The sequence below is a fragment of the Coturnix japonica genome, chromosome 2 (genome assembly GCF_001577835.2).
Source record: "Coturnix japonica isolate 7356 chromosome 2, Coturnix japonica 2.1, whole genome shotgun sequence".
NCBI lineage: Eukaryota > Metazoa > Chordata > Aves > Galliformes > Phasianidae > Coturnix > Coturnix japonica.
Window position 1 is genome coordinate 68618912 of NC_029517.1, and position 23598 is coordinate 68642509.

The following is a 23598-nucleotide window of genomic DNA, read 5'->3' on the forward strand; positions in this document are numbered from 1 at the left end:
GGTTAGGTTGTGGTTGGACTCTGATCTTGAAGGTCTTTTCCAACCTGAGCTATTCTATGATTCTATAAGCTAAAGCCCTGTGACAGCTGATCTTAATTGTGCATCTTTTTCAGGCACGATGCCTCCTTCACACAGAAGTTTTCTTCAGCTTCCTGATGCCAGACACTATTCAGTTATCACAAAGACTTTTATTTTTCCCTCTTTCCTTAATATTTGCTGGTTCTTGTAGTGGTAACTTTGACTAGACAGGCTCATATTTTCCTAACTAATCCCCTTTTGTGTTGAGGTAAATATTAAATATAAACATTATTTAAAATATTCAGTATCTATCTTATTCTTGAGAAGCCATTGAATAAATATTAAGTGGTGGTTTTCAGGTGGTCTTATCTTGATAGTTGAACTCTTTGCTCAGCAGTTTTATGAATGTGATAGGGTGCAGGAGCAGAGGAAAGCCTAGTTCCAAGTTTCCTAGCAGCTTCCCAGACAGTGCTAAATGAGTGAGTGATTTTGCCTTAACAGAAGCTGAAAAGCTCATTAGCAGCCATCAGTTTTGTTTTGAGCGTATATTAAAACAAGCAACGTAATTGTATGATCACATTACATGGCATATGTAATTAACTAAATCTGCAGGTTGACAACATGCTGTGTGATCCTTCAAACATTCAGGCTTGACACTGCTGCTGTCAGCTGTTCTTAGCTTCAGTGTAGTTTTATCCAGTGTGAGGCAGTTTTCATGTAAGGATGTCTATAACCGTAGACAGACAAGGCTGTGAGGAGCACAGGTGGACTGATCCTGCATTTTCTTGCAGGTGTCAGTATGGTGGGAAGAGGGTGGAAAAAAAAAGAGAGAACTGATCCAGTTGGAGCTGTCTGGGAAAGAGGTAAATTGTTTTTCCTTGGAAGGAAGGTGCTCTGGAGCCAGTGGCACTTCTCAAACATAAAGGTTTTCCTAGGAAATTGAAAACTACAGCAAGTCAATGCTCAAGACGTGAGGATACAGGGAACAGAGTTCCCTTTGTGCATGCTGGGCATCAGTTGCCAAGAAGTATTGGGGATCTACTACTTGAATGAAGGTAGGCTTGATAAAGGCATTGCTTGTGTCAATTAAACAGCTTAAACAGACTTTTAAATTACAGAATCACAGAATCACAGAATGACCCGGGTTGGAAGGGACCTCAAGGATCATGTAGTTCCAACCCCCCTGCCTGGCAGGGCCACCAAACATACACATTTACTAGATCAGGTTGCCCAGTCCAACCTGGTCTTGAACACCTCCAAGGACGGGGCATCCACAACCTCCCTGGGCAGCCTGTTCCAGGGCTTAACCACTCTCCTAGTGCAGAAGTTCCCCCTAACATCCAACCTAAATCTTCCCTCTTTTAACTTAAAACCATTTCCCTGTGTCCTGCTATTGTCAGCCCTAAATGTAGAAATGCGTACCCAGAGGCTGAGGTAATTTGATCCCTTGGTGACCTGTTAGCAGAATTTGGGTCTTTGACTCTGAGGAAAGGTAGTGCTCTGTGTGTCTGCAATGGGTTTGAGTCACGCTGCTGGTAACTCCTCTGCAGAGCTGTGCCAACCCACCAGCATGGAGACGGACAGACAGAGCTTTCTAGAGCCTGGTATCTGCAAACTTCTGCATCTATGTTTCATGTAGCTGGCCTGCATAGAGAGAGCTTTCCAGAATGGTCTTTGGAGCATAGTTTGATTTGTGGTGTTGCAACACTCTGCTTTGTTTCTAGCTTCTAATCAGCACTAAAAGTGAGCTAATCTCTACTAGAATGATTTCTAAATATCATTTTTCATGAAATTCAGTTACCAAAGCTGTAATTACAGATGCCAGGGAAAGTTCCTCTCAGTTCTGTGTGTCAGTAAAATGACTTCTTTGTTAAGAGAAGTCTCAGGTTGTGGAAGAAGGCTACAAAGCAAAATGCAAACCTTGCCAGAAACACCTCCGCAGTGAGGTGTTGACAGGATCTGTGTGATGATGAAGCAATCAGTGCACCCAACTGATTACTAAAACAAGTTCTTCACATACCTGTCTGAAACAGTGGTGTTTTTTGAAGGAGAGAGGGCAGGTGGGGAAGGGATTTGTGGCTAAACTGAGAAAAGGTGTAAAAAAGGAAAAAATCCATATTTGTGCTTTGGTTGATCTCACTCAGGCTTTCAGCTTCATAATGAAGTCAAGGGACTCAGTGTTTGAGATCAACTAATGCTGCAGTGTTTCTTGTGGTGCTTAGGGCTGGAAAAGCATTCTGCCTCAGTTTCTAAAATCTGTTTGAAAATCTGTTTTAACAGTGACAAAACAAGCAATTCTGGAAATAGCAAAAGGAAAGGTGTGGTCTAAGATGTTAGTGTTCTGTCAGCATTAGGTGTTACCATCAGCCATCTCATAAGGGTAGGCCTTCAGGACAGGGTGCCCTGGGAGGATTGCTGCTGCTGCTTTCTGCTTCTCTGTAATTCATTGTTGTTCCTTTGTTTTCTGCCAATGTCATGCTTGCTCATCCTTTCCTGCTTTTTTTTATGTGGCCCCTTCTGTTTAGATAAAGAACCTTGCCTTGTTATTCATAAGGTAAATATCTTCCCTTCCTTCTGCTTCTTCACTTCCTCCATGGCTTCTGTCTGTGGTCAGCCAACAGTGGTGACTAGTCAGCTGTCAGTCAAGAATTTTGGTAATTTATTTTCTTGATGAGGAGGAAAGGAAGCTAAAGAAGACAGGTCAAGTACCCTGAATCATTTCACTGTAAGCAAAAGTAGCTTCTGTCTTCTTCCAGTCACACCTTTCCTCCCTTACTTTTCTTGTTTTATAGTTCTTCCTTGTTGCTTCTGATCACATCTCAGACCTCTTTGGGACAATGCATCTTCCCATGTGTTACCTCACAAAGGAACCACTTTGGAGTGGGATATAGAAATCTGCGAAAAAAAAAATATGTAATTATACCAGGTCACTTAGTTAATTTAACTCATTCTCACAAAATACAGCCTATAAGCTTTTTTACTAGTAGGTTAGGACCTGTCAAACAGGTGTTACCTAAAGAAGTTACCTTCTGATGAACCTATGCACATGTTAATGACAAGCATAAAAATTTGAGGTCATGCATATTACATTTCCAGCAAAACAGGAACTCAGATGTACATTCTATCAGGAAAACTTTTGGTTCATCACATTTCACAGAGAAAGCCTTTTAAGACAGAATATGAAATGCATTGATGTGTGCTATATATCTCTATAGACACAAATAATCATAAACTACAGCCATAATCACATAATTTGGACTTTTGCTGAGGGAGTAAAATAATTATTCTGAAGGAAAGGTGAAAAGATTTAGATTTCTAGAGTGGACTTTGGTCCACAGGTTTCAGGCAAGTAACACAGTGTTGATCAGCCAGGATGCTTCAGGAATCACCTGCCAAACCTTTTGTGTGTCTGAGATCATAAGATAAACACCACAAGTGCTAAAGAGTCAAAGGGAAGAAAGTGGGAAGTCAGAAGGAAGAAATCAGGAAATTATTCAGAAAGAACAGTGGCCTTCCATGGTCTCATGGCTCCTCTGCAGGCATTCATTATTCATTTTATGTTAGCATTTAGCATTCAAGCATTTCTAAATGCTGTGTGCATGGTATTTATCTGTTCTACTGATCTTTCTTAGCTAGGCCAGATTGATTGAAATAGGCCATGCATGCACTTTGTACTGTTTGAATGATCCATTTGTATTATCTTCCAAACAAATAAAAGCTATTTCATCAGATCAGGGATGCTAACAAAAAAGCCTTTTTTGTCATGACTGACTTTTCATTCTGTTTGTTCATTTCTGATTTCCCTGTTGAACATGTTATGTTATGTTACTTTGCTTTCAACTTGAAACTGCTAGCCTGGAAATGCAGCACATTTTACAGTCTGTAACATAGCATACAAGAAACCTGGGGGAATTTTTTCCTGGCAAAGAAGTTTTATGGGGAATTAAAAATGATTATCATTAAAAATGAACATTAGGTGCATACTGAGATTTGGTTACTTTTCCAAAGTTGAAGTATGTTTCTAGTAAAGCATAGAATAATTTGTGTTTTCTGCTGCAGGTATTTGTTTGCTAAGTATGTAGAAAGCCTGTAACAGATGTCCCAAAATCAACTTTCATTGGTCAGAACTAGCTAGTCAAATTAAAGCATTTCCCCTTTGCTTCTCACTGTCCATAATGGAACACTGAGGCAACCAAAATACAAAAAGTTTGTACCTAGGGGACTAAAGACTTGTGACTGTAGAGAACAGTGACTATTGCCATGTTTCTGTAAAATCCATGGAGGTTTGAAACTGAGTTAAGTGTTGTGCTTATCCTCATGTGTTAGGGAAACAGATGATGTGGATTATGCTATTCCTCTGCCTGTATACTTGACAACTTTTCAAGTCACTGATGTGAAAGGGCAGGCAGAGCTCTGCTGGTATTCATTTTGGGGTAGCATCCAGTCAGAAAAGTGGTGTCATATGCAGGACTCACTAATCAGCATGTGTCATAACTTACATTGCCTAGGATCACATTGTAAGTGATACTTGAAATCTGGGGCTTACTGTTTTATTGTTAAAGTTTAGTAGTGCTTGCCATACAAATCCAGAGAAACTATGTTTCACTAAATTTACTGTTCTCTAATTTTTCCTCATACAAGTTTGGTGCCTAAAACCCACCCGATAAATAGATCTTCATTCCCAAGAAAAAAACATGGTTGTGATATCCTCTGAATGAGAGAAGTCGTTTTCTCATTGATTTTTTTATCAACATGCCTGGAAACAAGCAATTTAACAATCAAATCCTTCAGTATGTTAACTTAAAATAGAATTTTCAGTTGCAAAGATAAGTTTGTTGGGCTGTCGATGGTACAAAGACAGCAAAGAATTCATTGGTCATCAGTCTGGAAATACTGTAATAGGAGGGAATCTTAAGCCTTGACACAACACCAGTAACAAACTTTGGGTGGTCTAGATCAGTGCAGAGATGGATGGGCCTCTTGGCCCAGCTGGTATCCAACTCAAGACTTGATGATGCCTGGGGTGTTGCATGTTCTGATTTTCACTAAATGACAAAAGATTTCTTGGGTGCTTCTAGCCAGCTGAAGCGGGCTAAAACGATTTCATTGTTTCCCAGAGAGACAGTCAGTGAGCTAAAGCTGATTCTTGGAGTATTTCCTTCACCATCACTATCTCCGTTCATTCTGTATTCTGTTTTGTGTACTGGAAATTAACTGCAGCAAAGCATCCATCCAATTTCCTGTGAAACATTAACTTCATTTATTCTTCCTACATGTTTTTCAGTTCCCTCCTCTCTCTCCTAATCCTATTGACAACAGAAGAAATGACACAAAAGATCAACTGTTGGCTTTATGTAAAATATTTCATCAAAATGGTGAGTCACTGGAAAAAGATTTCTCACAGTGAACATACACGCAAATATCCACTTAGGTCTCCCAAACAAAAATGTTATCAATGAAGACAAAGGAAGTTGTTATGTTACTTTTTAAACAGCCTTGATTCATGTTTCCTGTCATCTGGCTTAAGGGAAGAGAAATAAATCTTCCTAAAAAAAAAGCCACCACAGTAAAACTGCTAAAAACTCTGAACGTTTAAACCAGTACAATCAAGAGTAAAACTATAGTGAAAATTGAATTATCCCCTGCTCTCCAAATGCTGTTCTCATGTACACAGTTTGAATTCTGCATATCACACCACGTATTGATACTTTTTAAATCTAAAGATAAGAATCTGTTACTATTAATATTTTCTCTGACATATTCTGATAATGGTTGTATTACGAAAGGATGTCAGATGGATTCTTGGTTCTTCTTGAATTGCGCTAGGTAATTTCTCTGAGGTTTGCTCAGTAGGAAGCAGAATATTTGCTCTAGTTCTTGTCAGCCCAGTGAGATACTCTGGCCATTTTTGTAGCTAATGCCCACGGCAGCGAGTCCCCTGGGATACCCAGAAACTGGTGAGGTGTTTGTGATCACCAGCAAGGATGTTGGAGATTTTGCGTGTCTGGTGTCTGCCACTGCCTTTGCTTTGTGCAAGTCTACTGGGAATTGCTGTTTGTCAGAATTTAGGTTATGCTGCCCAAAAAGCTGAGACTCTAGGCAATAACCTGTAAGGTTATTTTAAGAGCTGGTCTTAGGAAAAAAAAAGAACAAAAAATAGCAAAATATATTACACTGAAATAGCTTTTTCCTTTTTTTTTCCCTTTTTTTCCCTTTTTTTTTTTTTTTTTCCATGCAATGTTAGGAATATTCTAAAAGTCTTTTCCTTCTTTTCACTTGCTTTTTTCCCCCCTCCAATACAGCAAATGTATCCTATGCGTAAATCAAAAGCAGGGAGGGAAGGAGAATGTTATGATCTTTCTCTTTTCATGCTGTTAATTTCATTGCAAGGAAATCAACTGGTTTCCCGTTAGCCCCTGTTTCTCCTTAAACTTCATGTTCACTTGTAACTCCTTGGCACACTTCAAGATCCTGGAAGTTTCTTACTGTCTGCTTCCTGCAGAGGGAGTGGGAGCTAACTGGGGTCATATGGGAAGTGAGAGAAATGTCAGAGAATGGCCTGACTTGGAAAAAGCCTTACAGATTACCTAGTTCCAACACCCCTGACATGAGGGGTTGTCAGGACTTCTTCCACAAAAGTAAGCCAGTTTTTTCTACTCTCGTCTAAAACCTCTTTTGTTTCTTCCACAAGGCAGCATCCCTGCACCAATGACTGCTTCATAACTTTGGAAATTGCCTTTTCTCCAGATCCGCAAATCTCAAGTTGTCCTAAGGATAATCAAAGGAGAAAAGTTAGTTAGTTACTAGTTGACAGACTTCACTAAGCATATCTTCATTACCTTAAATTCATATAACCTGGTTGAAGAAAGATAAAACTCATGGAATCTATGCAGACTCAGAATTTATACTTGAAATCAAGGAGATCAATATAACTGCTGCTCTTCCCTGTCATTGGCTGTAATAGCCATAAAAGTAGGTGCCTCAATCTTATCTCTGTCTTTCCTGTCCATGACTCCAGAAGTTATAGTTAAAGCAGTGAGGTCTAGGCTGAAATGTATTATTAAGCTTCCACATTAAACGTCCCCTCCCCAGCCCCCTTCTCTCCCCCCACTTTTCACCTCCTACCACAAATAGAGCCACAACAGGCTGAGGCAAAGCCTTCATCTCGGAGCATGGTTGGAGTTGGAAGGAATAAAGCTGTCTTTTAATATCTCCAAAATAGGGCAGCTAAAAGCTTGAGGCAGGACAGAAAAAAAAAAAGACTAGAAATGGAGAAGTTAAAACAGCAGGCACATTTTTATCTTATGACAAGGACAGGTTGATGACCTGTTCTGTTACAGAGAAAGTTTCCTGTGTTAGCTGCCAGTACGGTTTTTCCCTCTCTGTTTTTAAACTGATTCCAGTATCTGGAATCATTTCAATTCTAGGTACACGACCAAAACATGTGGTTAAAAGTCAACAGAATGTATCACTTTGGGCACACAGTCAAAAGGAAAAAAACGTCTGTGCATGCCCATGCCACGCTCTGGAGCTGCTCGTGAGCGTGTATGATAGAAAATAAAGTCATTTAATCCAGCCTTGAGTTTTTCCCATGCAATCTTTATATATTCTTGAAAACGTCTGCTTACTTTTGAAAGAGCAAGATAACTTTGCTGTCTCCTCTTTGTGTGTAGGCAGTATGGTCCCCTCTGTATTACCTTATGAATGATTCTTTTTGCAGCTATAAATTCTCACCTATTACCTGATCCTCAGAAGACTCAGACAACTCCATACTTGTATGTGTTATCCATAAGCTCAAGAGCAAGGCAGGCTTTCTGGTTTCATATTTTTTTTCCCAGCAGCTCCTGAGGTAGCATAACAGCTCTTCTTGTCATATGGAGGGCTGTGGTCTGCACGCACTGCTTTATGAGCCAGTTACTGGTTCATTCTCTTCTCTTGCCATAGGAGAAGGTCAAGGGGAAGGATGGTGATGGCCTATGGGGAAAATGCACTTACTCATAACACTTGCTGGTCCCAAGAAGACTAGTTGCACTGACACTCCAGAAATGTGCTGTCAGAGCAATCAGCATTGACATGTAAACCAAGATTTCTGAGCACCCCAACCACAGCTGTCCCAGCTGGGTAAAGCAGGCTGTCTTTGTGCTGTTTTCTGCTGAAGCTGTTTCTTTCATCTAGCACTCAACTTTGTGAAAGCGATGTTGTTGTATTGTGTTTGGAGATGGTCTGCTGTGCCAACATATTTTAATGATTTGCATTTTGCTTTATTCATAGAGCAGGAGTCACCTTACCACTTCTTTTGTGACTGTCTGAGACAAATCCGTTTTCAGATCATGATGATTGTAAATGTTCAGTAGACAGCGCAGCATTACACTCAGTTGTTGTTGGTTTTTTTTTTAACTGGAAAATAAAAAGCCCTTTGGATTTCTACTTACTATTCTTTTAAAATAATTTAACTCCGTTTATTTCATTCCACTACGAAACACCAAGTACTAAAGTTTTAGGCTCTTTTAGCGGAGGGTAGTAACAAAGATTTCAGACTTGGTTTGTTGGAGTGTGACTTGCATACCAAGTCAGATCTGTACAGTGATAGGGTATTTTAAACAAGAAAAGGTGTGATCCTGGTTTTCTTGCACCTATTCTGAGATCTGGTTTCTTGCACTAACATTTGATTTCTAGCATTGTTTCTGTGATTCGATAAGTATATATATATTTATGTAGAACAGAGATTCTTTTTGTCAAGTATGAACTTCATGAAGGTAGCACAAATGACTTTTGAGGGCGGAATGCCCCTATAAGATAGTTCCCATTGAAGAAAACTGTCCTTAGCCCATGATATCACTGTGTCACGCTTGTAAATTCCAGATAGTATCTATAACTACTGTGCAAAGTCCTGTTTTGTTTTCAGCATTGGTTATGTTACACATCAGTATCTGTTGTGAAACTATATCTCTTGCATACACATATACAAATGCTTTTTTGTGTGTGTGTGTAGGAAAACAGATAATTGGTATGCATAGAAGTAATATAGAAGAAAGTTTTTTACACAACCTGTTTTTACTTTGTGTCTATGGAAAGCAATTATTTTTCAGAGTATTTCTTATTAGTTGAAAAACTGTGAATGAGAGTACTGACAATTTGTTTTTATTTCCTCACAGGCTAATTCTGATTCCTTATCTATGATTATATAGGGGAATATATGATTATATATTCCAAAATAATGCCTCCTATTTATTTCCATGAAACAGCTACAAAGCCACAATAACACTGTTTTATAGAGCAAATTCTCAGCTACAGAACACTCCTTTTTTTTTTTAACATAATCACCACCATTAGCTGAGTGTTTTCACCTGAGATGAACAAGAGCCTGCATGCTTCACTAGTAACAATTTACACCAGCAGAGCTGACCTGCTGTCACTGTCTCCACTGCTGAAATGCAGCACCCACCACCTCACTGTGCCCACATCCACTGTTTGGTCTCCATAAGCATTCCTTAAGCACAGATGGATGCCAATGGGTGCCGTTTTTTTCCACATGGAAGTATTCCATTCCACACCTTTGCTTCATCTGCACTTCCATAGCAGATGCCATTTGTCAGGTTGCTCCATTGCTCTGACATAGTAACAAAATGTAATGGGATATTGGCAGGAAAGTTCAACCTTTACTGACAAACCACCAATGTGAGCCTACGACATTGTCGGCCAACATAATAAAACAAGAAGCATTACTTTTGGAGCAGCCTTCCTATAATGAAACTCTGTTAGTTTTACACTAACTCAGTGTTTTCATTTGTTGTTAATGGTATTCTGATTGTGGTATGTGGGAGACCATTGCAGGGGTCAAACTGTTGCTTTTTTACCCAACTATGTCATAAATTAATAACTTTGTTAACACCAATGTGGCTTAGTCATTTTGTAAGTATTTCAAGTAGCTGCAAGAATGACACAGCAACATTAGCAATTAACTCTGCCACCCTTTACTCTTTGGCTGTTAAATGAAAATTCACTGTGATGTAGTGATTTGGCATGTATCATCACAGAGACTCATAGAATCCCCCACCTCTCTGCTATAAAAGTGTCAGTTAAAAGCAACCAAAAAATTAATCGGACTCCCTCTGTTTTGTGCCTTGTGCTGCTGTTCATTGAAGAAGAAAGAGAACAGTGGGAGGGCTTAGTATCTGCTATGACTGGCATTGTGAGACACTCCCTACTTGTGTTTTTTTATTGGTTGGCTCAAAAAGGAAATCAGTCGATGAGAGTTAAGAGATGTAGGCATTTCAGCTGGATAGAAATTTTAGCATGACTCATAACACTTTACACAATTAACTTGCCAAGAAAATGTGCTTCTATAAAACTGTGAAGCACTTGGGCTTGAAGTGCTATTGGAAGAAAAATCATTTTGACAGGAGAGCTCATAACAGTCCAGCTGAGGACTTTCAGTGGTGGTGATGGATAGAATCATCAGCATTAATCAGCGCAAGTCCTTATAGCTTTCATTCTGGCACAGTGTCGTGGCACCTTTGGCTCCTCTTTGCCATGAAGATCTAGGATAAGTAGCACAGAAGCAAACACAGAACTGAAGAAAGAAGCTTGGGAATACCAGCTACCCACAGAGCTTCAGAAGTGATTGTCCTCCACATAGACATGGGGACCACTGTTTAGGATTTGCTACTCTTGAAGTGGAGTGGTTGCTGTGAGGGCATCTTAACGGTTTCCAGAAAATTAAGTGTCTTGAGGAACTCTCCTGATGTTTCTCACCAACTCTGTGAAGCTGAAGGGAAATTTGTAATAAGCAGTTTTGCACGTTTGTGTGGTCACATAACTTTCACGCAAAGATACACTTAGTAGGAAACTGAATAAAAATATAATGTGATTTTTGCAATGGGAGTTCCCAGAATTTATCTGCATTTTAATGGGCTAATCTAGTTTTGTTAATTTGGAAGAACAGCTCCCCAGATACAGGAGCTCGAATGGAGGGAGAGAGAGAGGGAGGGGAGGTAGTGAAAAAGTGGTAGGGGCTTAAGCAATTTCATACTGGAACAGAAGATGGAGGATAAAAAACGAACTACCGTAGGACACTCCTTTCCAGTTATGAACTTAGTTACAGAATTCCATATTTTCATGACTGCTCTGCAGCCCAAAAAGTAGGTCTGAATCCCAAGTGTTTCTTGAGAACTGTCTGGGATTGCTGACTGCTGACGATTAGTTATTACTGCTATAAAGTGCTCCACTTGCCTAACTGGCAAGGTTTGTGGTGTGACTCTAGGCTTCCTGATCCAACTGATGAATAGTGTAAGATCAGTGTGGTCCCACATGCTGGAATGGCTGGATACTGTTCCCTTCCTGTGTGGAGAAAAGACTTAAACTGATGCCAAATAGAGAAAGTTTGTGCTCATTTCAAAGGGGAAAGAGTGAATGTTAATTCAGACAAAGCTGTAATGTGGAGCCATGAGGAAGCTGAATTAAAGCTCTACAATCTTTCTGTCGTCTCCTTAAATTCACCTGATGCAGTATAGTGGTCTGAAAATAGGTAAAAGCTCACCTATGAGCTTCTGCAAACCCCTGAAGAAATGCCTGTACCTCAGTATTGAAGGCAAAATGCCAGCAAGAATTGCATGAAGTATAAAGTAAACTTGTTTCATAATTTAAAGAAAATTATAGATTAGCATCTCTACTTGCTTCTCCCCCTGTTTTTCTGCACCCTCTGCACTCTGGTGTGTCTGTACTTCGTATCTGTGGCTGTGGTACATTTCCTACAGCAGGAAAATTTTGGGGGAATGTGGCATTATGGTACAATACCTCCCCCCTGTTTCTTTGCACCCACAGGATTAAAGCACAGAACTGCAATATTTCCCACCCCTCTTGCACACAAGCACGTCTTAAAATGTCAAAATGTGTCGTGTGAGAATAAACTGAGCACAAGCATCATTGCTAAGCACTCAGATTTGAAATCATGCTGGTGCTTCTGAGTTTAGATTTCTGCTTGTGAAGAAATCACTTTTAGCCCACGTTTTTCACATGCGGAGATAAGCAGAAGTTGCAGTGTTGAAGGCATCATCTTCCGGTAGTGGGTACAACCCGTACAGACTGCTATCCTGAAACAGGTTAAATGGCAATTGGGGTGTTGCATCTATTGTGTTATCTCTTTCGGTTTTATCTCGCTGGGGCACAAATGGGAGTTAAAAGCAGCACTGATAAGAATGTAGGATATGCACTGGCTGGAATCTGACAGGGTTGAAGTAATCACCTGCCGCTGAATTGAGACTCAGATGGGAAGTAGGAAGTGCTGTGCTCAAGCTTCCTGTATAAATAAATGCAGCTTTCCCACAGCTACTGCATACAAGCTGTGACGTGCTTTTAAGATATAATGGCAGCATGCTCTTAATAGCAGGGAAGGGATTATTTATCGGAGTGGCGAAGAAACTGAAAGGCATGTCCTTCTGCAGTCCTATGAAGTGCACAGCCGTCAGATACACAGAGAAGAGAAAGGGTGTGCGAGAGGAATCTGCCTCTGCTTCTGATTGCAAGCTGCAGTGGTTGTGACATGATTCTTGGGAGCGCTGGAGTGTGAGTGAAGCTATTGAAAAGTCAAACAGCTGGGACTGAATACTACTCTCCTTTCAAGGTACGTTGGAATACAGCTTTCTGCCTATTTTTCCCTTAAAAGCAAAAGATAATTTAAAAAGCAGAGAACCAAAGATTATAATGTAAGTTATAATGTAAGAAAACAGAAAAGGCTTCACTAATAGACAAAGTAAGAAACAGAATGATTAAAGGGCTAGAATAAATTTTACTTGTGGTTTGGTTAAAATCTAACCATGTGGTGCTTAGAACTGAGGGAAAAGGGAAATCTTGGAGTCTGAATGATTAAAGATACAGAAAATCAGACATCAAGTACTTGCCAGAAGGGTGAAATTACTCCTGTCAGTGTAACTTTTAAAGCAATTTCTGTATGAGGGGGTTGAAAATGCTGCAGTATTAGAACATGCAGCTGTGTGGAAAGCAATTGTTAAGATGGCATACTATGTCATATATCTATCGTAGCTTAAACATAAGAACTCACTTTATACTGAAGACATAACAGCTTGGGCTAGAGGGAGCCTGAATTTAGATTTCCTTTAGATTTAAGGGAAGGGTCTGGAGAATTTAGATTAGCCTAAAATTTAGATTTTCTTCTGATTTAAAACCATTTCTTATGTCCCAGCACTGTGCAGCTGGTGTCATGAAGGAAAAAATATTCTGATCTATGTTCCAAGTGTTTACGTACACTTGTTATCTGCTTGAGGTCTAGGATTATGTAGTTTTTCAGGTTAGCAAATGTGCAATATGTTGCTTTCCTAGTAGGCATTGTTTGGTTTTTCTTTTTTCCTTTTTTCTTTTTCTTTTTTTCCCCCCTGACTAAGAACAGAGAATGGCATTTACTGGTATGGCACTGCTTTCTCTTTCTCTTTGTAGAGCTTTCTCAGTACAGAGGTTCTTCAATAATGATGTTTCACTCTGACTATAGTAAGGCTCTGTATTTTCTGTAGTAAGAAGGCACTCTGCTTCCTAACTGTATATGGCAATATCAAATATCCTCCTTCAGAGAGCAGTATAAGTAGTAAAATATTTAGGATGACGATAGTTAAGGAAACATCACAGGCTGATTCCCATCCCCTTAGTAAACAGACAGTCAGTGTTTTCAAGAAATACATTTTAGCAGATAGAGAGGCTGTGACTGAATTGCCCCTGTGCAGCTTTACAGCCGGCTGTGAGCAGGCACAGTAACGTGATATGTTTGGCTGCCCTCAGCCTCAAGGGCAAGTGGTCTTGGTTAAGGACGAACACTGAGTTTGGAATACCAACATTTCTGGAAGCAGAAGTTTCAAAATGCTGTCCTTAAATATTTTCCAAAACAAATAAGCCGGCCTGATTCTCCTGCCATTTAGGACTTGTCTGTGCCTGAAAATGAGTGGGTGTGTGGGTTGTTGTCATAGCATGAAAGTGGCGGAAGCCCTTCTCATGGTAAATGTGAGCTACTTCGGAAAAAATACAGTACGTTGATAAGGGGATGGCTGTAGTTATGATACTGAAAGAAGTGCTCTACATTATGGATTAGGAAGAATGTGTTTGCAGAACATCTAAAGCTAGGGTAAACAGGGAGGTATTCCTTCAGAATAAAGTGGAGCTATTCCAGATCCAAGTCAGTATGACAAGAATCAGACTTGTTTTCTCCCATGCATCTTAACTGTGCAATGAGGATATTTAAAACAGTGTTGTCTACTCGTAGAAGAACATAGAAACCTCCCTGTGCTTCATGTGGGAATAGAATTTGGCAACTTGATAGAGTTTAATTTCCCTGTGTTGTTCTGTATCCCATGTGCTCCTTCCTGGCAGTCATTCTTCTTTCCTGCAAATAGTGATATTTTGGTGATTGTGCTTGAGCAGAGCATAAGTCAATAATATAAATAGCCAACGATACGGAAATGTTCCTCTCTAGCTGGGCTTTTGGGTTACGCTGTATTCTCTAAAAGCTTCAGAAGCTTTCTAAAAACAAATAAACAACATGGCAGTGGTTATTTGACCTTTCCTTTCTGTTGGAGGAAGAAAGCGTGCACTTGACCTTAATTAAGTCTTCAGTTTAAAATGCAACTATGGAAAGCAGCAAGTGACTTTACAGGAAAACAAGAAGCACTAATACTTAACCAGGTTCCTGGTTCATTGGTACACTGCTGAAAGTATTTGTTATACGAGTCTGAGTCTTGTGCCTGTAACCTGCTCTGCCCAGACCTCTCAGGGACTTATAGCAGTGAGACCCAGTGATGCATATTGCTTTGATGTGTGGTTTAAAAAAAAAAAGGCAACAGACCTGCTGTGCTCCTTTGTGAGTGAGGGAGTTTTCTTGAATATACCTGAAACTATGCAATGCAGATTGATTGTACATATCAGACCCATAAATATCTCCCAGACTGGTAGTATTGTGAAATCTGAGACTGTAATTACATCTCTAGGCCCATGGATCACAAGCACACATGAACAAAATACTGTGGCAAGCTGCCATTGTCACTGTTAACTGAGTCCACTGGACCTCCTGTACCCAAGCATACATTGCCTTCGCATTTGTGAGGCTTAACCTGTCTATTTCCTCTGCCTGCTTGCTGAAAGGTGACTACAGTCCCCTTCTCTCTCTGTGGCCTCTCCCACTCTGTGCCCAGTCCTGTGTAATGCACTTCACAAATTCCCTTCATAACCCAACAGCCAGGAATAGCCTTACATTCATTCCATCTCAAAATTAATCATCTTTTTGTTTGTAAAGGGTAATGTGGAACACAACCGAAAAGATCATGCGGGAGAGATAGCAATGTTAGTCAGCTCAGCCTCTATCATTTGGTATTTCTGCTGAAGCACAGCTGAGCTCCAGTGCTCAACTATGAGCCTTCTAACTTGACAGAGAGAAGTACAGGTCTGAGGGCCATCGTACACAGCAAATTTACCCAGTCCTCAACAAATATTTACGGAGGTGCTTGTGCCAAATAGCACTGTGCTGATCAGTAGAAAAATAGTGTTCAGTAATCCTTCTGTATCTCTTGTAAATGGTTTGAACTGAGTAGGAACAGAGTGGGCATTACATTCACGAAGTAGATCACTGCTAGCAGTTCTTAAAACATTAAAATAATAATAATAAAAAAATAATGTATCTCAAATTACACTTCCCACTTAAGTTGGGCTTCTCCAACTTCTTATTTTCCAGGGAGGAGCAGAGGTATTGTGTGGAAATTTCAGTACCTGAGATCATGACTTGGTTAACTGCATTGTAAACACTTTCAAATAAAGGTGGCTATACAAGAAAAATATTTTGTTGATGCTGTTTCCTAGATATCTTGGTATGTGTAGATACTTGCACACAATGACGTTTGTTCCCCATATCTGGTTCCTTTTATTCTATTTTAATAAAGAGATAAGGTTATGGATTGCCCCAGATCTGTTTGGGTTTTTTTTTACTGTTTTTCTAGGGGAATCTGCTGCCTCCAAGGGAAAATCCACTGTTTAAGCACAGGAATAAAATGTTGTTTTACTTAGAAATGCTATCAAGTGGCCTGATTCTTTGAATGCCCTTGGTACCAGCAAGTACAGTTTTGACTTTGCTGGAGTTTGGACCATTCTGTGAGCATCATTATGCCTCTTCTTTCTGAGTGGGTCAACACATCTATTGTCCAAACCAGCGCTAGGCACAGCAACTGGGGCCATGGAAGTCAGACTTGAGAGAATGCTTAGCTCCTCTCAAGTGAGGTAGCTTCAGACAGGCTTTAGTCAAAAGGCAGTTTGTTGAAACTACGTTTGTATGAAACCTAATGAGAGATTTTGTATTCTTCTGACAGACTTCAAAGGCCATAAATAAGGGCAGCTGAATGAGTTGGTGTAGGACTGAACTCCAGAGCTGTGACTTGATAAGATACATTTTGATTTTGGTCTGGATATGCTGGTCAAGGAAGCCACAGTCAGAACACTACTGTGAAAGATTCTAGCTTGTGCATGTGGCTTTAAACACGATAGAACACATCTCTTGTATGGATTTTCTTCTTCTGCATTAGAGGTTGTTGTAGACATAGCAGTTACAGGGAATTGTTCTACGTGCTTTTTGTCTGATGGAGAGACAAGGGGTGCTGATCAGGAGGCAAACAGTACAAAATTACTTTTTACTAGAAAGGAAAAAATACCATTTCACTGTTGTGTTCCTTTTCCTCCTCTTTAATTGAGAATATTGCTATTTGTCTGTGTCTGTTGCAAGCTTTTCTGCCTTTCACTTTGCTATAATAATGAGGAGAGAAGGAAGAGCATAAGACATGAGTCATTCAAAGTGTGGACGCTGTCTGTGTCTCCAACAGAAGCTTTGATATTCATGGTTGCTTACACAAAATACTGTATCCTCAGACTGTCAATGAGGAAATGTGCAGATCTGAAAGCCTTTATGTGCTCTGTTTGCTTGTAAAAAGAAAAAAAAATAATATTGCAGCAGAAGAGCTGTCTCCCTATGTTCAGGTACTTAGACAGGTCCCTGATGGCTACCTACACTTGCACTTTTATCTATTATAAATCAGCGTGGCTTAGGGGTGAATTCCTTGCTCATGAATATACAGCTAGAGATCACTCAAAATTGGGTGCTGTAAAACGCCATGTATGCAGAAGGAAAAACATATTTTATGACAGCTAGCATATAGACTAATCATTTGCATGCAAGAAAATTCTGAGATTAACTAGAAGCTGTGATGTGCGGGCTGACTCTGGTTATGTCTGAACTGTATATAGGAATGTTCATGTGTTCTGGCTCCTCTTAATTTTGGAAGCATTCAGGTGGGTGGATGCGGGGAGAAGATGAAGGAAAATAAGCTAGTATTCCCTGCCCCAAAACTCCACCCCCCTCTTAAAAATAAATTTTAGGTTATAGAGGTGTAGTCAATAAGGGGGAAAAAAGCTGATCGTGTGGGCTGCCTAGCAGTGTACTCACTTAAGACTTTGCTGCTAAAGAAATTTCAGCTAACCCCTGATTGTGGAACCTGTCTTGGTGGAATTTCTCCAGTTTAGGACTATGGTAATGTACAGAGGGCTGGCAATAACTTACTCCATGAAGTTTTGCACAATGGAGAAAATGCAGTTTTGAGCCCTTCACACCTCTTCACGTTTGTGCTGATGGGTTCAATAGTGATGAGTCTCCATCACACTCTCCAGGGAAGGTTTATGGGAAAGAAAATCATGCCTTTTGCCTAGAGTGGAGTAAATGTATATAACATTTAGCTAATGCTGCTTTAAGGATGTGTGTTTTTTAATACTGTCCACTGTTTTTATTGCAAACACTCAAGTAGCCATTTCATTTGACCAATTTCAAACCCATTGCTGACATAGCCTCCCTCTTTTTGGCTTACTGGGCCAACAAATTAAAGAAACAAGCACTTGTGGGGAGAGGAGTAAAGAAGGAGTTGAGATGTCTTCCCCTATCTCTTTTTCTTCTCAGAAAGAGTGGTCAGGCAGTGGAATGGGCTGCCCAGAGAGGTGGTGGAGTCACTGACCCTGGGGGTGTTCAAGGAACTATTGAATGTTATGTTGAGGAACATGATTTAGTGGACTGGATCATCTTTTAGGATTTTTCCAACCTTGGTGATTCTATGATTCTTAATTATTTAATAGAGATGACAAAAGACCTTTTTGGGGGTCATGGCCTTAATTAAGGGCCCATCCACCAGAAGGGTATCCTTAGGAAGATTTTTTAGAAGATTGTCATGCTATAGTATAGCAAGGCTATAAGATCCTTCAGTGCTGTGTTATAAGATGTACATTGTTTGGAGTGTTTGGGAGGTTTTGGAAGGGCAGCTTTAAACTATCACCAGTTGCTTATCTGTGCATACGTGAACAGGCCTACAGGAGCCATTGGAAGCATTTTCATTGTCATGGCTTTGACTTTCTGTATAGGGTAATGTAGGGACCAGCCTGTTAGATTCTAAGGATCTTAAGGCTCAGGTCTGTGTTTACAGCTTTCTGTTCTCCTTTGAAATTATTTCTGTAATGAAAGTTGAAATTTGGAATTTAAGTGAGGGAGTGCAGCAAGCGGGATCAAAAAGAGGAAGAGCAAATGTGGACATTGAGAGAACTAGGAGAGAGAAGGTCAAACAGGGATTGCTACAGGAGCTTCTTTCCCCTTCCTGCCTCTGCAGATCTGGCTGGAGCTGTAGTGTTCTCTGTCCTTCTCTCACCTCCTGTTGCAGCTGACTTTGGTAGGGTTGGATCGCTGAGGACCTGGCAGAGATTTCAGGGTATGCTCCGATGAGGCTAACAACCACTTATGAGAATAAGTGTCAGTTACTTCAATAAATGCAGGTGTTCATTGCAAAACAAGCTGTTCTCATATCATGTTCCCAAACCTCCTCCATTACTTCTTAATGACTCTGTATTATTTCTTATCAAACTACAGCACAGTGAATACTTTCTCATGTTGTTTTCTTAATGTAAAGTGTTGTATTAACTATTGTGACTCCCCCAAGATGTAATCTTCAGACTAGACTCTCAGTCTTTGATGCCTGATACCCTTCCCAATGTTCTAAGTCATTGAGACATTCTTTGGTTGAAGGTAGTTTATAATCCTTTATTGTATTTATCTTAGTTATCTTGAACAGCATGTTTTATTTATAATAATACACAGCATATTTGACTGAACGATTAGATAGAGGGCAAACTAAACCTTCATTGTTTTTAGTTTTACTCACTGAGCAGGCACAGAAAACTTGTAAAAGGAAAACAAACTTGTTCTTTGATTCCTTTTGATGTAAATCCAAAATTGTGTGAAAGTACTCATTGACACTGACAGTAAACAAGATGGCAGCACCATAATCTTTCAAGTTTGCGGATTTCTTGGCCTCACAGAATGAAATGACTGAGATGTTAAAGGAATCACTGCAAGCTCTGAAAAGAAACCATTACTCAGATCATCTCTTCTAAAAATAAAAAGTAAATAGGTACTATTTTCTCAATATATGGAGTTCAGTTGATTTCTTCACTATACAGTGCTCCCACAGAGCTCAATGGAAGATCTCTTTCATTGTTTTGCTCAGCTCAGATGTTTTTTGCCTACTGGAAAATTCTGCATGCTTGCCTTGGCACTAAGAAGTGTTTTGCTGTCACCTTCAAGGCCTGGCTGTGAGTCGTGTCCCTACTTGCCTTGGATTGCCTGCTTTGCAGTCCGGACGCTACTCCCTGCACGCAGCCTCGGCTGCTCTGAAGGATTGGTCTCCAGCTGGAGAAGCCCAACAGCTCACTGAGTTTCTTCTTAGAAGAGAATTTGCTACAACCAAACAGATGTAGTTGGCCACTCTGTCAAATACACTTCCACCGCTTTAACAGCATGAATTTACAAATACCTTCTGAAAATCCTTGACCTTAGAATAGGCCAATGTCACAAATATCTTCTGAAAACATCCTATTTGAACTGTAAACATTTCAGTTCAAGGAGTTAATGTATCCCAAGGTTTTGTTATCAAGTTAACAAAAATAAACTTTCTGTTTTTCTGTGTCAAAGGCAAATTTGACTTCCTATTCCTGTTTTGGCTGAGCCAAACAGCTAGCCAAGTTACCAACCCACTTGACATCCCAAGGGTTCTATTCCTTTTTACTTACTGTGTTGTGGTTACAAAAAAATCCTCACATGGACAAAAAGGAAGATCTATCATTTGCTTTTGAAATTAATGTCATGAAAAGTGGGGATTTTCTTAGTGGTGGTATATTAGCTCTTGTCAACAGGAAGTTCAAAATAAAGCACACCAAACTAGTTAGAATGGAAATTCCTTGTAGCTTAGCAGTGGCAGATGTTGCATAGTATCATTAAGAATAGGGAGTGTCATTTAGATAAGCTTTGGAGTCTAATCTTGTGTTGATCATTAATACTTGAAATTCCAGTTGGCACAATTTTGTTGTTCTGATGTGTTTTGGAAAAACTTAGAAATGTTTGATGCCACATTTGCAAGTGCTATTGACTGGCTGCAGCTGTGCCTGTTCCACTGCAGTTTGTGCTTTTTTACTTCCCTTTAGCTTCACAGTGTGTAGGGTGAGCATGAAATTTAAGGAGATTCCTGCTACTAACAAGCTGCAGAACCAGATATATTGCCATGACTTACTGTGGGCATCCTGAACCATCATCCTGAACCTTAGGCAGAGCAAGCTCAGTTCATCTGGGTCACCCTAAATTGCTTGCCTGCAGGCCTCCAGCACCTGAGTCATAGAATCATAATATAATGAGCTGGGAGGGACACACAAAGACTACCAAGTCCAAGTCCTGACTCCACATAAGACCACCCAAAATTCAAACCATACGTTTTATTGTCCAAGCTGTAGTGCTTTGACCTCTGTCCTGGGTAGCCTGACCACCCTTTGATGAAGAGCCTCTTTCTAGTAGCCAGGCTGAGCCTCCCCTGATGGCTTAGTACAGTAGATGTGATATGGGAAGCTTACTTCCTAGCCTGGCAGTGTTGATGGATCTGTCTCCTCAGCATCAGTACCTTCCTAGTTCCAGCAGAACAGGGTGAAAGTTGTGGCTTCTGCGATGCAGTGATCTGACATCATCCCCCCAAAAAGGCTTACCCTTGTCCTTGTAGTGTCAATGACTTATGCTGTTGCATGGCTGCTGACTGTAGTGAAGAGAGAAGATCAGAATTCTGCAGTATTTCTTTTTCTGTCTTTGTAAGTGATCGGGAAGTATTACAGTATTACAGCCCAGTATTACAGTAGAGATAGTGTTACCAAACATCCTTCAAGGGGCTGTGGAGTGTAATGATTTACATGTGCTCTAATGATGTTTTGATTTACTAGAATAACTTGAAACTATTGGGTTTGTGTGGGATTTGGGAAGCTGTTCAATATGTACTTTAGGCATCTTAGAAGAATAAAAATAGAATTAATAGAATAAAAATACCTTCCAGGAAGCAGGATGATATTCTGAGTTACTGCATTTTGTCCCTTACTTTTGTGTGTGTGTGTGAGAGGCTTCCCACTCAGTATATCCTTTACAATATATTATATATATCTATGTTTTGGTTGCTAGCTTGGTATGATAATACTCTATAAAGCCAATACTTCTTGAACAGCAGCTCAAGGCTTGTTTTTCCCCTGATTTTCCAGCAAAAGCAAGTGAGAGAAAGTGCTTTCGTTGTGTCCTCATGTAACATACTGCAAATTGACTTAGGCTGCTTGATCTTTAAAAAGCTTATTTTAAAATAAAAATTTTACAGTGTCTGACATATTAAACATCTGACTTCTCTTAGACTCTGCTCAAAGAGAACAGATATTGAAATGCTTTTATTCTGTCTGATACTTCAACTTGGTAGCCTATTATGGTATCCAAAATGGTTTTTCCTTGAACATGCGTGTAATCAAGTTATTGGTTTGCTTGCTTGCTTGTATTAAGGCACAGATGTATTACAGGAAATCCAAATATATGAAAAATGATTTTAAATTAGACCCTGTATTCATGGATCTTGTTGCTGACTGCACAATTTCAGAAATATTTAAGCACCGTTTTGACTTGTTAATAATCACATTTTAATAAGGCAGATACTCAGACTTTTTTACATAAAAACATTTAAACATATGATGAAGTGTCCTCCTTGAAGATGATGGCTTTCTTGAAGTAGAGCTTTAATCACATGTTTTATAGCCTTCCCGAACTAGCACCTGATAAGTAGAGCCGTGTGGACTAGACTGGTAGCTCTGTGTAGGCAATGCATATCAAAAGAGGAGATGATTGTACTGTGGTTTAGTGGCCAGTCTATTAGACCACAGAAGCAATAGCATGCTTGATTCAGACTAATCTTTGTGCAGAATCACTGAGTTAAAAAAAACTACCCTAAATGCAAATTTTGAATAACGCTGTCTTGAGAGAGTTGGGACAGCTAAGGATACGTAACCAGAACTGGTCAAAATGATTGAACTTTGTTGAAGTTGATCCTATAAACCATAGGATCATGTAATGGCCTGGGTTGTAAAGCATCCACAACCTCCTTGGGCAACCTGTTCCAGTACATCACTACCTTCTGTATGAAAAATTTCTTCCTAATATCTAATCTAAACCTCCCCTGTCTCAGTTTAAAACCATTCCCCCTTGTCCTATCACTGTCCACCCTTGTAAACATGTAACACAAGCACATAGTTTCTGACATATGTCTTCACATGTCCTAATTTCACATCTTAGTTTATGTCTTCTGTAATCTGAATATTATATCTTAATCCCACTTTTACATATTTGAAATCTTTTATGGTTATTGGGGGAACCCAAGGACCTGTTTCTTTCTGATGGTTTTGCACACTCGCATTCTTTAGGTAGTTACTTTATTCTTAAAGTAGAAACTCTAGTTATGGAAAAAACCTGAGTGCTGTGTTGAACAATGTCGAAACAGATTTTTATATGGTATCGGAGATGTTTTGTAATGGGTGGAGTACTTCAAAAATCTCTAGGGCATGAGAAATGCAGAGCTTGCAAATATTTCTCTAATAACGTTTGATAAATACCTGGAACACTAAATAGGAATTTTACACAGGTGCTGTCAGTTCCTTCACTCTGATACTGATTTTTTTGTAAAATGGGGAGGCATTGTTATGTGCTACTCCTGCACCTAACCTTAAGCCTGACCCCAATCCTCTTTGTGATTCCACCATGTACATGCACATCCACCCTTCGGAGCTGGCTTATGGCAACCCTGGGGGTGAAGCTTGGAGTAGACAAGATGTCAGGGCTCTTAACCTGTCTCATCAAATGGCCTTGAGCACACAGCAGCCTGAAAAACATGTAAAGGACCCTTTTTGTCCAGTGAATATTTCCTGCAGCAGCTTGTACATCTTGGTACTTTCCTTGGCTTCCTTTAAACTTAGCTTTGAGCTAAAAGCATAGAGCTCTGCTAACTTCAGCAGAATTGTTTGTAAACACAAGGCTTGAAGGAGCTTCTCTAAGAACTCTTGTTGTTATTGGATACAGCATGTGAAAAATGAAAGGGTGATTTATGGCACTGAATATAATCCACTCATTCTCCTCCAGCATCAGTTGGAAGGCTTTCATGATTTTTTATGGTG

General features: G+C 39.9%; 1 protein-coding gene across 4 annotated transcripts in view; it reads left to right on the forward strand.

Moving 5' to 3' along the window:
* RNF144B (ring finger protein 144B) overlaps positions 1-23598 on the forward strand; it is a 75181-nt gene that overhangs the window by 19212 nt on the left and 32371 nt on the right. The window contains exon 2 of one of the 4 annotated variants that reach the window (XM_015854745.2): positions 5303-5393. The exons of 1 other annotated variant lie outside the window; for it this stretch is intronic. In XM_015854745.2, coding sequence (XP_015710231.1) covers positions 5303-5393 — 91 coding nt within the window. Of the gene's footprint in view, positions 1-5302; positions 5394-12091; positions 12641-23598 lie in introns of those variants that run through there. 2 more of the 4 variants (XM_015854747.2, XM_015854746.2) reach the window with 2 other exon arrangements.